The sequence below is a fragment of the Puma concolor genome, chromosome F2 (assembly GCF_028749965.1).
Source record: "Puma concolor isolate L17-30 chromosome F2, mPumCon1.1.hap2, whole genome shotgun sequence".
Lineage (NCBI taxonomy): Eukaryota > Metazoa > Chordata > Mammalia > Carnivora > Felidae > Puma > Puma concolor.
In genome coordinates, this window is record NC_141684.1 from 50,976,545 (window position 1) to 50,989,175 (window position 12,631).

Here is a 12,631-nt window from a genome sequence, read left to right on the forward strand (position 1 = left end):
ATAATCCTTTAAACTGAAGTGCAAATTGGTTATCAAAGTCCTTTGCTGTAAGGGTTGTTTTACATAATAACGAATTTCACAAAAGTTCCTCAAAGGGAAATATTGATTTAGGCAACATCACAGGATAGTTCAGTCACAGAAACACTTTACATTACTGCCATACACAGTATATAAAAAAACTTCCTAAAATCTAAATTTCTCTATTAAGAACTGTAGGCAGTGTTTGTTTGTTTGTTTTGTTTTTTTTTCAAATAAATGCTCAGTAGTGTGATTACTGGATAATATGGAAGTTCTATTTTTTATCTTTTGAGGACCCTCCATACTGTTTTCCATAGTGGAAAGTTACAATCCTACCCATGGTGCACAAGGGTTCCGTTTTCTCCACATCCTCACCAGCACTTGTTGTTTCTTGCCTTTTTGATACTAGTCATTCTAACAAGTGTGATGTAATATTACTTTGTGGTCTCGGTTTGCATTTCCCTGGTGATTAGTGATGCTGAGCATCTTTTCATGCACCTGATGGCCATCTGTTTGTCTTCTTTTTTTTAAATTTTTTTTTTCAACGTTTATTTATTTTTGGGACAGAGAGAGACAGAGCATGAACGGGGGAGGGGCAGAGAGAGAGGGAGACACAGAATCGGAAACAGGCTCCAGGCTCCGAGCCATCAGCCCAGAGCCCGACGCGGGGCTCGAACTCACGGACCGCGAGATCGTGACCTGGCTGAAGTCGGACGCTTAACCGACTGCGCCACCCAGGCACCCCTGTCTTCTTTAGAAAAATGTTCACTCAAATCTTTTGCCCATATCTTTTTATAGTAGAAAATATGCTGATAATAGAAATTTTTAATAAAAACAATTCTGTATTATCTATTTTTTCACATTCACATTGGTGAGAATCTGCCACATGCTAGGTATATGGCTCATGTTTTTAAAAAAATGGGTTGCGTGAAAACAGCAGGAAATGTTCTTTGCAGTTATATGCTTGTGTTAGTACCAATGCCAAACAGCTCTAATTACTGAGCCTTTACTCTGTGCTAATTACTGTGCCATATAAGTTACATGTGATATTTTATTTGTTTCTCACAAAGTGAGGTGGGGATTATTATCTTCATTCTATAAAGGAGAAGGCTCAGTCACTGGCATGTGAGAATCTGAACCAGAGTTTATATGTCTCATTCATTATGCTATACCACCAACTCACATCTGGCTTCTTTTCATTCTTGAGTCCTATATGGCTCATTGGCAGGAGGTAAAAGCTCTGGTCGTCACCCCAGTGGTACGGTGAATGAATAGGCAGGTTCCTCTTTGCTGTAGCTCAGGGGCTCCAGGATCCCCACCAGTTCTCATCAATTAAGAGTAATCCAGGTAGCGTCACGTCAGTGAGATCCTGGGACCAGGCCCTGAGTGGAACCTGAGATTGAAACTACAAATGGGAAGGGCACTGGATTCACTCACGAGACCTGGGTTCGAGACCTAGGTCTATCACTCACTAGTTAGGTGACTATGGAAAAATCAATTTACCTCCCTGAATCTTTGTATTTTTGTCTCTGAAATGAGGAGGCTGGTATTGATCCATGGCTTTCAAAACTATATTTTTTATTTTTTAAAAAGTGAAGCTCTTTTAGAATATGAAGCCTTATGTTGAATCCCAATATTTAAAATAGATGCAGGTAGAACAAGGGCTGAATTTAGAGGAAGCAAGAATTCATCTACCTCCCGGGCCTCCTTCTAACCTTCATCTTATCTCCAGGGAGCCTCTGAGGCATGTGAGGCCTTGCAGAACACGATGTGCACTCGCTCATCTCCAACTTTATCCCAGTTCTCATATTCTGTGATTTAAAAAATATCTGTAACCACATGACAAGGGCATTAGAATTGTATTAGAATACAAATAGGGTCAAGGCTGATAATTCAAAGGAGAGGGGAACATTAAGTTATAAGAGATATAACCAAATGACTTGGCCGCGGGTGGTCAGGGACATGCTCTTGATTTTGAGGATCCTGAAACTGGGTACTGAAGTTTTGCAGGGTTGTAGCAACGCAGGAGCTGGGCTTTATGATCACTGTTTTTGAAATCTGTTATATTTCTGCAGTTTGTTTATTTAAATATGAATATTATTTTAGTCTGACAGTGTTATTCCATTAATTGATTTTATTTTCTTAAAGTTGCTTGATATTGAGATATTAACTTGTAATTATGATATAATTATTATTATTACTATCAAAATATTTTTTCTTTTTAAAAAATATGAATTTTAGACAAATTGGTTCATGTTCTCCAAACAGTAAAAACTTAGATTGCATTGTTGCAACTCTTGGCTCAAAGACTTTATTCACGTATCTGTATTAAACTGTTAAACTCAGCCAGTGTCCCGCCGGCCCTGAGCTGTCCCTGTGATTGACAGTGTTTCACTGGTTTAATTACAACGTGTCTATGGCCACAGATCCTTTTCACTTACCTGCCTCCGCCTTCTGCTGCTTCTCAATTTTCTCCAGGCGCCCTAGCAAGGAGTCAATTTTCGTTTTGATCTGGGTTAATTCTTTCTTGATTGTCTGTAACTCATCTGACTTCACTGGAAAGGGGAAAAGGGAAAGAAAGCAATAGAACGTCAAATGTACCACGACTCATGGAAAACACAAGTCACAGACACTCCGTGTTTTCTCAAGACTATGTCAAATCACATAGGATACTTTTCAGTCTCATTGGTTTCTTGTTACTTCCAGTGATCCTAGAGTACCAGATGACATTGGGAATTACAGTGATTTTCAGTGACGTGAGCATTTGATATACTAGCATTTCATCTTTTCACTGATAGTTAGGCAAAGGGACAGAGTAACCCAGAAACAGCTTATCAAATAACTAAATGATTCTAAACTCAGTTTTGGCAAGTAGTAGAGTTAATCTGCACTGTAAAATGGATTCAGCTTGAAGAATGATAAAATCATGACAGGTATGTTAATACTGCTTTGAGATCTATGTTGTAATACATATTTGAGAGGTCAATGACATTTTTAAATCTAGTTCCCTGGTATTTTATTGAAACCAGGATATAATACTTATCCTCTAAAGAAATGTTAGATGCTAGAGAACTCTAACAGAACTCTTGCCACTTCACCTACTCTTTTTTTTTTTTTTTTAAAGTGAGGCAATGGGTTGTACATGCCCCCTTTTAAGCCGTGGGGCTGGAAGGAAGGAGATTCACTAAAGTTCCCACTGGTATTTAGCATGGTTTCAAAGAAAAACAAGTGGGGGGCTCTGGGGGGCTCAGTCGGTTAAGCGTCCACTTTAGTTCAGGTCATGATCTCATGGTTAGAGAGTTCAAGCTCTGCGTCGGGCTCTGTGCTGACGGCTCAGAGCCTGGAGCCTGCTTCAGATTCTGTGTGTTCCTCTTTCTCTGCCCCTCCCCTGCTCGTGCTCTGTCTCTCTCTGTCTCTCTCTCAAAAAATAAACATTGAAACAATTTTAAAAAAACAAAGAAAAACAAGTAGGACTAACACAAGATTGGCAACCTTTCATTTTACCAAGTAAGATGTTAACAACAACAAACATCCTACTATCAACCTAATAATTATTTTGTAAAGAAAGGGCTTAAGAAAAGGACAATCTCCTATGTAAAGGACAATCGTTTCAATAAATATATTTATGTTTATGAAAAATTCATTGCAGCACTGTTCTTATTTTCTCCTTTTTCTGAGAATCATTGGAAAATTTGCCATGAACCCACAAGAACCAGAGTATTAAAGATTTCAAAGCTATCACTACAGAACATCTACATCTGCCTATGAACTTTCAGTAGGTGGGTTTTCAGGTAGCCATGCCTCAGCAAAGATGCTTCAAGATCTTGATTTCAGCCTATTAATTCTTCTCTGTCACTTTTGCTTTCAAGTTTATGATGATCTCAGCTTGGATATTTCTGAGAAATTTTGGAAGAAACTGAGTGTTTAGTTTAATTCTTTAGTCTCCAGGAAAAAATTATAATTAATAAAAACTGAATGCAATCTATGCTTGCTTGGAATGGAGATATTTGTCAACTAAGATATATGAGATAATTTACATGATAACTTATGCACCAATATACATTAATTGCTCAAAGGAAGAACAGATTATTTCCAATATAAAAATGGGAGAACATTTTCTATTATAAAATCAGACATTTTTTATAAAAAGAAGCTTTTTATTTATGATGTAGTTTGCAAAATAAAAACTGCAAGAATCCAGGACCCTGTGGAGTGTTCCTATTATAAAGAACCAAACTGAAAGTAGAACACAGTTTAAAATAGAGAATTGCTCCTTATGTCAATTATTTCAGAGACATCAAAGTACCATTGTGGAACTGCAGCTAAATTTGAAAAACATCATCTGTCACAATTGCAAATTGATTCCACTTTGAAGAATGATTTTTATTTCCTTTGATGGAAGCATGTCATGTAGTTTTACTTAAACCTATCAAATTTAATAGAAAATATTTTATCTTATAGCATTAGATTTCAGTGCAGCAGAAATGGGACTGTGGCTGGAAACTAATAGAATATATGTTTTAGTAAGTAGAGCCACTTCTCAGCTCAGAAATGCAGTTGACTAATTTTAATTTATTTATCTCCTTAAAAAATAAACAAAAACCCCACCAATGCCCCATTTTTTAGAAACTACATTACAAGCCACTAGAAATCTAGGCTCACCAAGTAGGAACTTACCAGTGTCCAGGGAGTCAAGGCTGGCTTTAAGTCTAGACTCAAGTCTAGCACTGTAGGAACCCCTTTTAAGATCAAAGTCAGTCCATTATAAAAATTGAGTTTAATTAGTCCATGGTATTTAAGCTTAGAGGTAATAAGGATGTAATCTGGACAAGTTCTGTTTGCTTTTTCCTGTCTTTACCAGGAAATGCTGAACACTTCCAGCCTGTGCAAGTTGCCTGGCTGCAATCTTGGAATGGCTAGCAGCAAAGGATCCTCAAGGCCTTGAAAAGCAAGGCTTCAAAATCGTTTTGGCTGCTTCTTGAGCAACTGGGAAGGCTGTTTTCTTATTGCATTTCAGTGCTATCCTTGGAAGAAGGCTGCCACTTACCTGGCCTAGTTGGTTATAGTCCTGTTTCTACCTTTCTTCAGTTGGATTCACAATCTATAGATTGGGTGTGGTTCTGTGCTAATGTGTCGGTTTCAGGATGGAGTTCCTGAGATGAGCCACCTCTATAGCTCATGCGATTCCCTCTCAAACTCTTCTCTGCCTTTTTTACTTGGGGGGTGGGGTGGGCATGGGGCTCCTGTTAACCATTTCTCTGCTGCACCGTAGATTACATTAATCCCCTACTCCATCAAAATAGATGCATATTTTACAAGTATAGATTTCTAAACTTAAAAATTTTAAAATCTCTGCAACTTAGGTTTCTGATACTTTTCCAAAAAATAAAAATGAGTTCAGAATTAAGGGTCCAAAGTATTCCAGTTCATTTTCATTTCTTTTCACATCTTTTTTCCCCCTGTTCATTTTCTGCACACTCTCAATTGGGCTTCTGCCTTCAATTTGCCCAGTCTACTGCATAGTGCCTTCATAGTGATAGTTATAAGTCATAAACCTTTCCTACGGAACACTTCTACAGTGTCCCCATTTCTATAGGAAAAAGGCCAGAAACCCACACACATGTGCACAAATGCTATAAACTGGTATTCAGGGTCTGTTCCAAAGTATATTTACAGCTATAGATTCCATTTCCTCTCAAAGCAAACTCTTCACTTGAACAGATAATCTTAGTGCTTACTCAGTGCATGGGACCAGATAGACTCTAGTTCACCTCTATGTCCCTTTGGGAAGTCACTCGTAATCACTAGGATTCAGGTTCAACATCTGCAATTTCCATTCTCTACTTTAGAGGCTTGTCATAAAAACCTAATGAGGTAATTCATATAAAGCACTTAGCACCATGCCCAGAACATCATCAAGCCCAGTAAATGGTAGTAGCAGAAGATACTATTTCTATGACTATTATTATTATTGCTATTATTATTATTTATATGTTTATCCCAGCAAAGACTCTCTGTATCCTGCAAATATATCTATTAAAATCCTATATGCCTTTTAGGGCTTCATTTAAGTCTTGCCTCTCCTGTGGATTCTTCTTTGAGTAATCCTCTGGAGGGTGCATCTCTCGTCTATAATTTATTTAGTGGCATCTCATAATTACTGCTAGACACATACTGTGTATTGATTTTTACTTAGTATGTACACTTTTCATATTAAATTGTGAGCTTCTTGACAGTAAAGGCCTGATTAGACACTGAAGAATTTCAGGAGTCATGCTTTTGAGTATTTTCTGTGTTTTAATAAATTCCTTCTTCTCTTATTGACTGATGAAGCTCCTGATGCATACCATGAGGTCCTGGGCTTTGAAGTCTGTTCTCCATAATTAGAAAATGTATTAACAGGTTTCAGAAGAGATTGTAAATTATGTTAGTACCTACTGAAAACTTTGTCTTTTCATCATTAACCAGAACCATAAAAAATTATTCAGACTGCAGATTAAGAAATTATTTTGATCTCTGACAAGGCAACATTTGAAAAAGAAGAACTTTTAGACAGCTGTTTGAAGAAGACGTATTAATGGATTTATCACATCATAGGCTCTCAACAACCAAACTGTCTTGAATGGAGAGAAAGCATCCAATTCCTTCTTTTTCTTCCTTCCTTCCTTCCTTCCTTCCTTCCTTCCTTCCTTCTTCCCTCCTTCATTTCCTTCCTTTCTCTTTCTCTATTTCTTTTTTTCCCTTTTCTCTTTCTTTCGCTCTTTTTCTCCTTGCATGTTTAAAAGAATTTAACCCAGTGTCTTACACATGGGAAGAAATTAGCAAATTCCAGAAAATTTGTAGTTATGTGTATAAGTAGGTAGGGTTGCTGGATGCAATTTCAACCTAAACAACAAATCTTATTTAAAGCTTTGTGTATGTACCAGACAATAAATTGGAATTGAATGTCTAATGGAGAGATTGCAAGAAGTGCAAGAAGAAAATTAGCGTGGAAACATACTGTTTCTTTTTTTTTTTTTTTTTTTTTTTTCAACGTTTATTTATTTTTGGGACAGAGAGAGACAGAGCATGAACGGGGGAGGGGCAGAGAGAGAGGGAGACACAGAAACGGAAACAGGCTCCAGGCTCTGAGCCATCAGCCCAGAGCCTGACGCGGGGCTCAAACTCACGGACCGCGAGATCGTGACCTGGCTGAAGTCGGACGCTTAACCGACTGCGCCACCCAGGCGCCCCGAAACATACTGTTTCTTAATCAGAAGCACTATGATAAAAGAATAAGCACACATAACTTTGGCAACCACACTTTTGCATTCTTCCCTAATTCCACCTTAATTCTTCGAAATCCATAATCCTCATTTTCAAAGATACATTGTATAGACCGTAGTGTCTTTATTTTTAGGTAGAGTATTAGATTGTGAGAGTCAGGAGTATTTTTTATTAAGAATAATGCAGAATACTTTTAATCAACTTGCTGTTACATAACTGTTATGCAAAAGCAACCCAATGTAGACAAGTTAGGGGCTTGGGAAAATTAGAGCCAATTACTAAAGGTTATGAATTTTACAATTTAAACTTTATTGATTTGAGAATTTGAGAAAATTGCTTTACTTCCCAATCAGCTCCAAATTACCTTCCCTTGACTCTTTCTAATTAATTTAGGCTTGCCTTTCTAATTAATTTAGGCTCTACTCACAACTGTTCATTGTTTCTTGAATGTATCTTGTGTTTTTAGACATCTATAGCTATGTTTTTGTTGTTTTTATTTGTCTGCCCTACACTCTCATCTCCTCTACCTGGTAAATGCCATTTAATTTTTAAATCCTCAGCTCAAATGTTTCCTAGAGAGTAAAGTCATTATCAAACTTGACCCTCTTCTTTAATAAACTCATCCTCTTTCTTCAGATGACACTTTAAATGATCTGTTCTTTAAAAAAAATCTCTCTTGCTAGGGTGCCTGGGTGGCTCAGTGGGTTAAGCATCCGACATCTGCTCAGGTCATTATCTTGTGGTTTGTGAGTTCAAGCCCCACGTTGGGCTCTGTGCTGACAGATCAGAGCCTGATCTGCTTTGGATTCTATGTCTCCTTCTCTCTCTACCCCTCCCTGTTCATACTCTGCCCCACCCCCCAAAAATAAACAAACATTAAAAAAATTAAAAATCTCTCTCCTTGACAAAAACAGGAACTGCTCTCATTTTTGACTCAAGTGTTGAACACATTTATTCAACAATATTCATGAAGATCTGTTATTGTCTGGTTTGCTCCCAAGAGCTGGGGATATATTCATAAACAAGAGACAGAAGTCCCTGAAATGATGGAACTTCCATCTAGCAGTGGAAGAAGACAACAAACAAATACATTTTATTTGTTTATGAATATAAGATGCATACAAGGGGGCGCCTGGGTGGCTCAGTTGGTTGAGCGTCTGGCTTCAGCTCAGGCCACAATTTCGTGGTCTGTGAGTTTGAGCCCCGCATCGGGCTCTGGGCTGATGGCTCAGAGCCTGGAGCCTACTTCTGATTCTGTGTCTCCCTCTCTCTCTGCCCCTCCCCCGTTTATGCTCTGTCTCTCTCTGCCTCAAAAATAAATAAATGTTAAAAAAAGATTTTTTTTTTAAAAAGATGCATACAAGAAGTTAAGGAAGACCTGGCTAGGGAGTAAGTACATTTAAAATTGTTAATTTTTTAAATTTGCATATAAGTAACATACATTGTTATATTAGTTTCAGGTGTACAATATAATGATTCAAGAATTTTATACAGTACTCAATACTCATCATGACAAGTGTACTCTTAGTCCCCTTTATCTATTCCACCCATCCCCCCATCCACCTCCCCTCTGGTGACCATCAGTGTGTTCTTTGTATTTAAGAATTTTTTTTGTTTGTTTTGGGGTGCCTGGGTGGCTCAGTTGGTTGAGCTTCTGACTTCGGCTCAGGTCATGATCATTAAAAAAAAAAAAGAATTTTTTGTTTTGTTTTGTTTTTGTTTGTCTCTCTTTTTCTTTGTTCATTTTGTGGTACAGCCCCTCCCTAAGAAATGTGGTGAAAACCTCAAGACAAGGGAAAGCAACCTGGCTATGTGGGCAGGTGTGACCTTCCTCAGGACTCTGTAACATAGACCGTATGTTCAGACTGTATGTTACCATATACGGGAGACAAAGGAACAGAAATTATATAAAAGGCAACCCTCTGCTGAGCTTTGGGTTCAGCCTTTTGGCTCTTAGCCCACTGAGCCTACTGGCACGAATAAAGCTGCTTCCTGGAAAGAAAAGCATCGGTGTCTCGACTCTCTGTGTTTGACTCACTGCTACATTTCGTGGGGGCTCACCTGGGAGGTGGGGATGGTGTTTCACCTCCCTTGTCACTGGGGTGTGAATCTCGGGTCACCAGGTGAGGTGACCTCACCTGTCTCCAGCAGACCGCTCAATCAGTAGGAGACTAGCCACCCCTGGCATGCTGGGGTGAGGTCCCCAGATGAACAAAGGAACCTGGTGAGGCCCAGGAACCAGATCAGGGAGTACCACCCATCAGACTGGTAAGAATCTGGGTTTGTTTTGGTAGACCTGCCCCTAAGAGGCAGAAGGGGAGCCTGATCATCTCCCAGAGCTGCCTGAGTAGTTCCATAAGAAATGAAACCACAACTCTAAGGTGCTGGGAGCTGGGCAGTGGGTTGAAGTCACTGTGTGACTGTGTGTGAATGAGACAGACGAAAGAGTTTGACCTGACCAATGGGATGAAGCTAGTGTTGAGTCCTGATCCATGGTTCCATGGTGACCTCATATGGCTTAGGGCAGTGTCACACTTCCTCTGGGGTCCCTGATCTGGGTCAGGGCTTGATACTGAACCCACTAATGCTAACAAGTGCCTGAAATATCTCTGAGAGGAGAGCAGCCGGAAATGGACAAAGGGAGTGTGTGTCCTCTCCAAATTAGTCCCTCCCTTCTCCCTTTTCCGTCTCTTGTGTATGAAAGTTGCCTGTTAGGGGGAGGAAATGGGTGGAAAACAGAGTAAACTGACTTCCCTAGAGTGTATGTTGAGGAATTTCAAAAAGGGATATTCAGGAGATTAGGGTGTGAAATTAACTCCTAGAAAGCTCCGGAAATTCTGTGAAATTGATTGACCATCATTTGGGGTGGGCTGGCCCTCTGAGGGCTCACTTGATAAAGAACTAGTTAAGTGCTCAGAGTCATTGTGGGGGATCCAGGCCACCCCACCCAATTTCCTTACATTGGTTGTTGGCAAGACCTGGTCCTATTCCACCTACCTTGGCTAAAAGTCTGTATTGAAGAGAACTGTAAAGTTATGATGGCTCATGTCACGGCTTCCTCCAAATGCTGGCCAAAAACTGAAAAACCATACTGTTGGGAGAGACTATGAGGGGACCCCACTGCCATATGCCCCACTGTACCCCTCATTGCCACCTGGGCCTCCAGCTGCCCTGGCGGCCAAAACCCCACCAGAGCCGGCCTCTAGTCTTGAGGCCTCTCCACCTCTAGCTCCACTGGCCTCTCCAGATATGACTGGTTTGCCCAGACCACTGGTCCTAACCTCATACACCCCTCCTGGAAGGCGATTAGAAGATCAGGCCAGTGGAGACAGTCCCTTCTTGCAGCAACACTGGGGAGCCCTACAGATGCCACTGAGGGGAACGAGGGGACCTATTTATCAGGAAGGCTAGATCTGAGAAGGCCAGTGTGTTTTTCTGTACCAATCCTTTACCACTACAGACCTCCTAAATTGGAAGCACCAGACTCCCTCCTATATGGAGAAGCCCCATGCTGTGATTGAACTAAAGCAGTCCATAATTCAAACCCATAAACCTACCTGGACAGACTGCTGCCAACTCCTCCTGACCCTCTTTGACACGGAGGAGCATTGCCGAATTATCCAGGCAGCCCTAAAATGGTTGGAGGAGAATGCCCCTGCTGCGATGCTAGACACTCAGGCTTATGCTTGGGCTCACCTGCCTGGGGAGGACCCCAAATGGAACCCAAATGACTCAAGTGTAGATGGAAGGCTCACAAAGACTGGATGGCATCAAGAAGCCCTTCTAAATGGCATGAAGGAATGGGGGAAGAGGACATGAATATGAGCAAAACATCAAAAGTGTTCCAGGGATCCAAGGAGAGCCTGAGCCAGTTCTATGAGAGACTATATGGGGCATTTCATCTCTACATCCCTTTTGATCCAGAGGCACCTGTCAACCAGCAGACAGTCAATTCAGCTTTCATAGGTCAGGCACAAGGGGACATCTGGCACAAGCTGCAAAAGCTAGAGAGTTTTGCTGGCATGAATGCCAGTCAGTTGCTGGAAGTAGCAACTAAGGTGTTTGTCAACCGTGACCAGGTGGGGTGGAGGGAAGAATGCCAGAAGATGCAGAAAAAGGTAGACTTGTTAGCTGCTGCCTTGATGGAGCAGTTGGAAAGCTCCCAGAAAGGTGCCCCACAGGGACAGCGCTGGGGCCAAAAAGGTATTGCAGGGAGGATCATCTCGCCCAGGATAAAAGTTAGGACGGAATCACTGTGCTTGCTGTTGTCAGGAGGTCCACAGGAAAAATTAATGCACTCTGCAGCTGACTAATTCTCAGCAGGGCCCCAAACAGAAAGAAAGAGGCCATATGGTCCAGGGCCAGTACCAACCAGCATCACAACCTCATGGGGCCCCTGAAGATGATTTTGTGGGGCTAACTGCCATGGAGGACTATGAGGAGGACTAAGACAGAGTGGGCTCTATTTTGTTAGCCTTCCAAGAGCCTATGGTCCAAATGAATGTGGGGGACCAACCCATCAACTTCATGGTAGATACTGGGGTGGAACACCTGAGATGACCCAACCCGTGGGCCTCCTCTCACAGAGACAAGCCACCATTGTGGGGGCCATGGGCCGTTGGACATGCCATCCCGTCCTGCTTCCTTGGAGATGCAGGTTAGGTGGGCATGAAATAATCCATGAATTCCTGTACCTCCCTGACTGCCCCGTGGCTTTAATGGGTCGGGACCTGTTGGGAAAGCTGCAGGCCCAGATAACTTTCAACTCCCAGAGACAAGCTGCTTTGACCCTACAAAAGCCAGAAGCAAAGATTATGACTCTCATGATTCCCCAAGGGGAACAATGGTGCCTCTACAGTCTCATGGAGGAGCTACAACAGGGACCTAAGCTTCCCTTCAGAGTACTAGGGGTGTGGGGTGAGGACAACTCACCAGAACTGGCCCAGAACATACCTCCAGTAATTGTAGAACTAAAGCCAGGGGCAGGGCCCATCTTCCAAAAATAATATTTCATCCTTTGTAAGGCACACATGGGAATACAGAAGCACCTGGAGAGACTTCTAAAATATGGGATCCTCCAACCCTGTCAGTCATCTTGGAACATGCCTCTCCTACCAGTCCAGAAGCTGGGCACCAGTGACTATCGGCCAATCCAAGATCTGTATGCAATAAGCCAGGCTGCTGTCACCCTGCACCTGATTGTCCTGAACCCATACACTCTCTTGGGTCTTATCCCTGCCGAAGCTGCCTTCTTCATATGACTAGACTTCAAGGATGCCTTCTTCTGCATCCTACTGGCCTCCCAGAGTCAACCGATCTTCACCTTCCAGTGGGAGAATCCTGAAAA

At 41.4% G+C, this 12,631-nt stretch overlaps 1 protein-coding gene across 8 annotated transcripts in view; it reads right to left on the reverse strand.

The window, feature by feature from the left end:
- The window catches only part of RALYL (RALY RNA binding protein like), a 712,252-nt gene that overhangs the window by 51,283 nt on the left and 648,338 nt on the right, over positions 1-12,631 (reverse strand). For all 8 annotated transcript variants that reach the window (XM_086695612.1, XM_086695606.1, XM_086695607.1 and 5 more), the window contains one exon: positions 2,460-2,573. In XM_086695612.1, the coding sequence (XP_086551738.1) occupies positions 2,460-2,573 (114 nt within the window). The remainder of the gene's footprint in view (positions 1-2,459; positions 2,574-12,631) is intronic.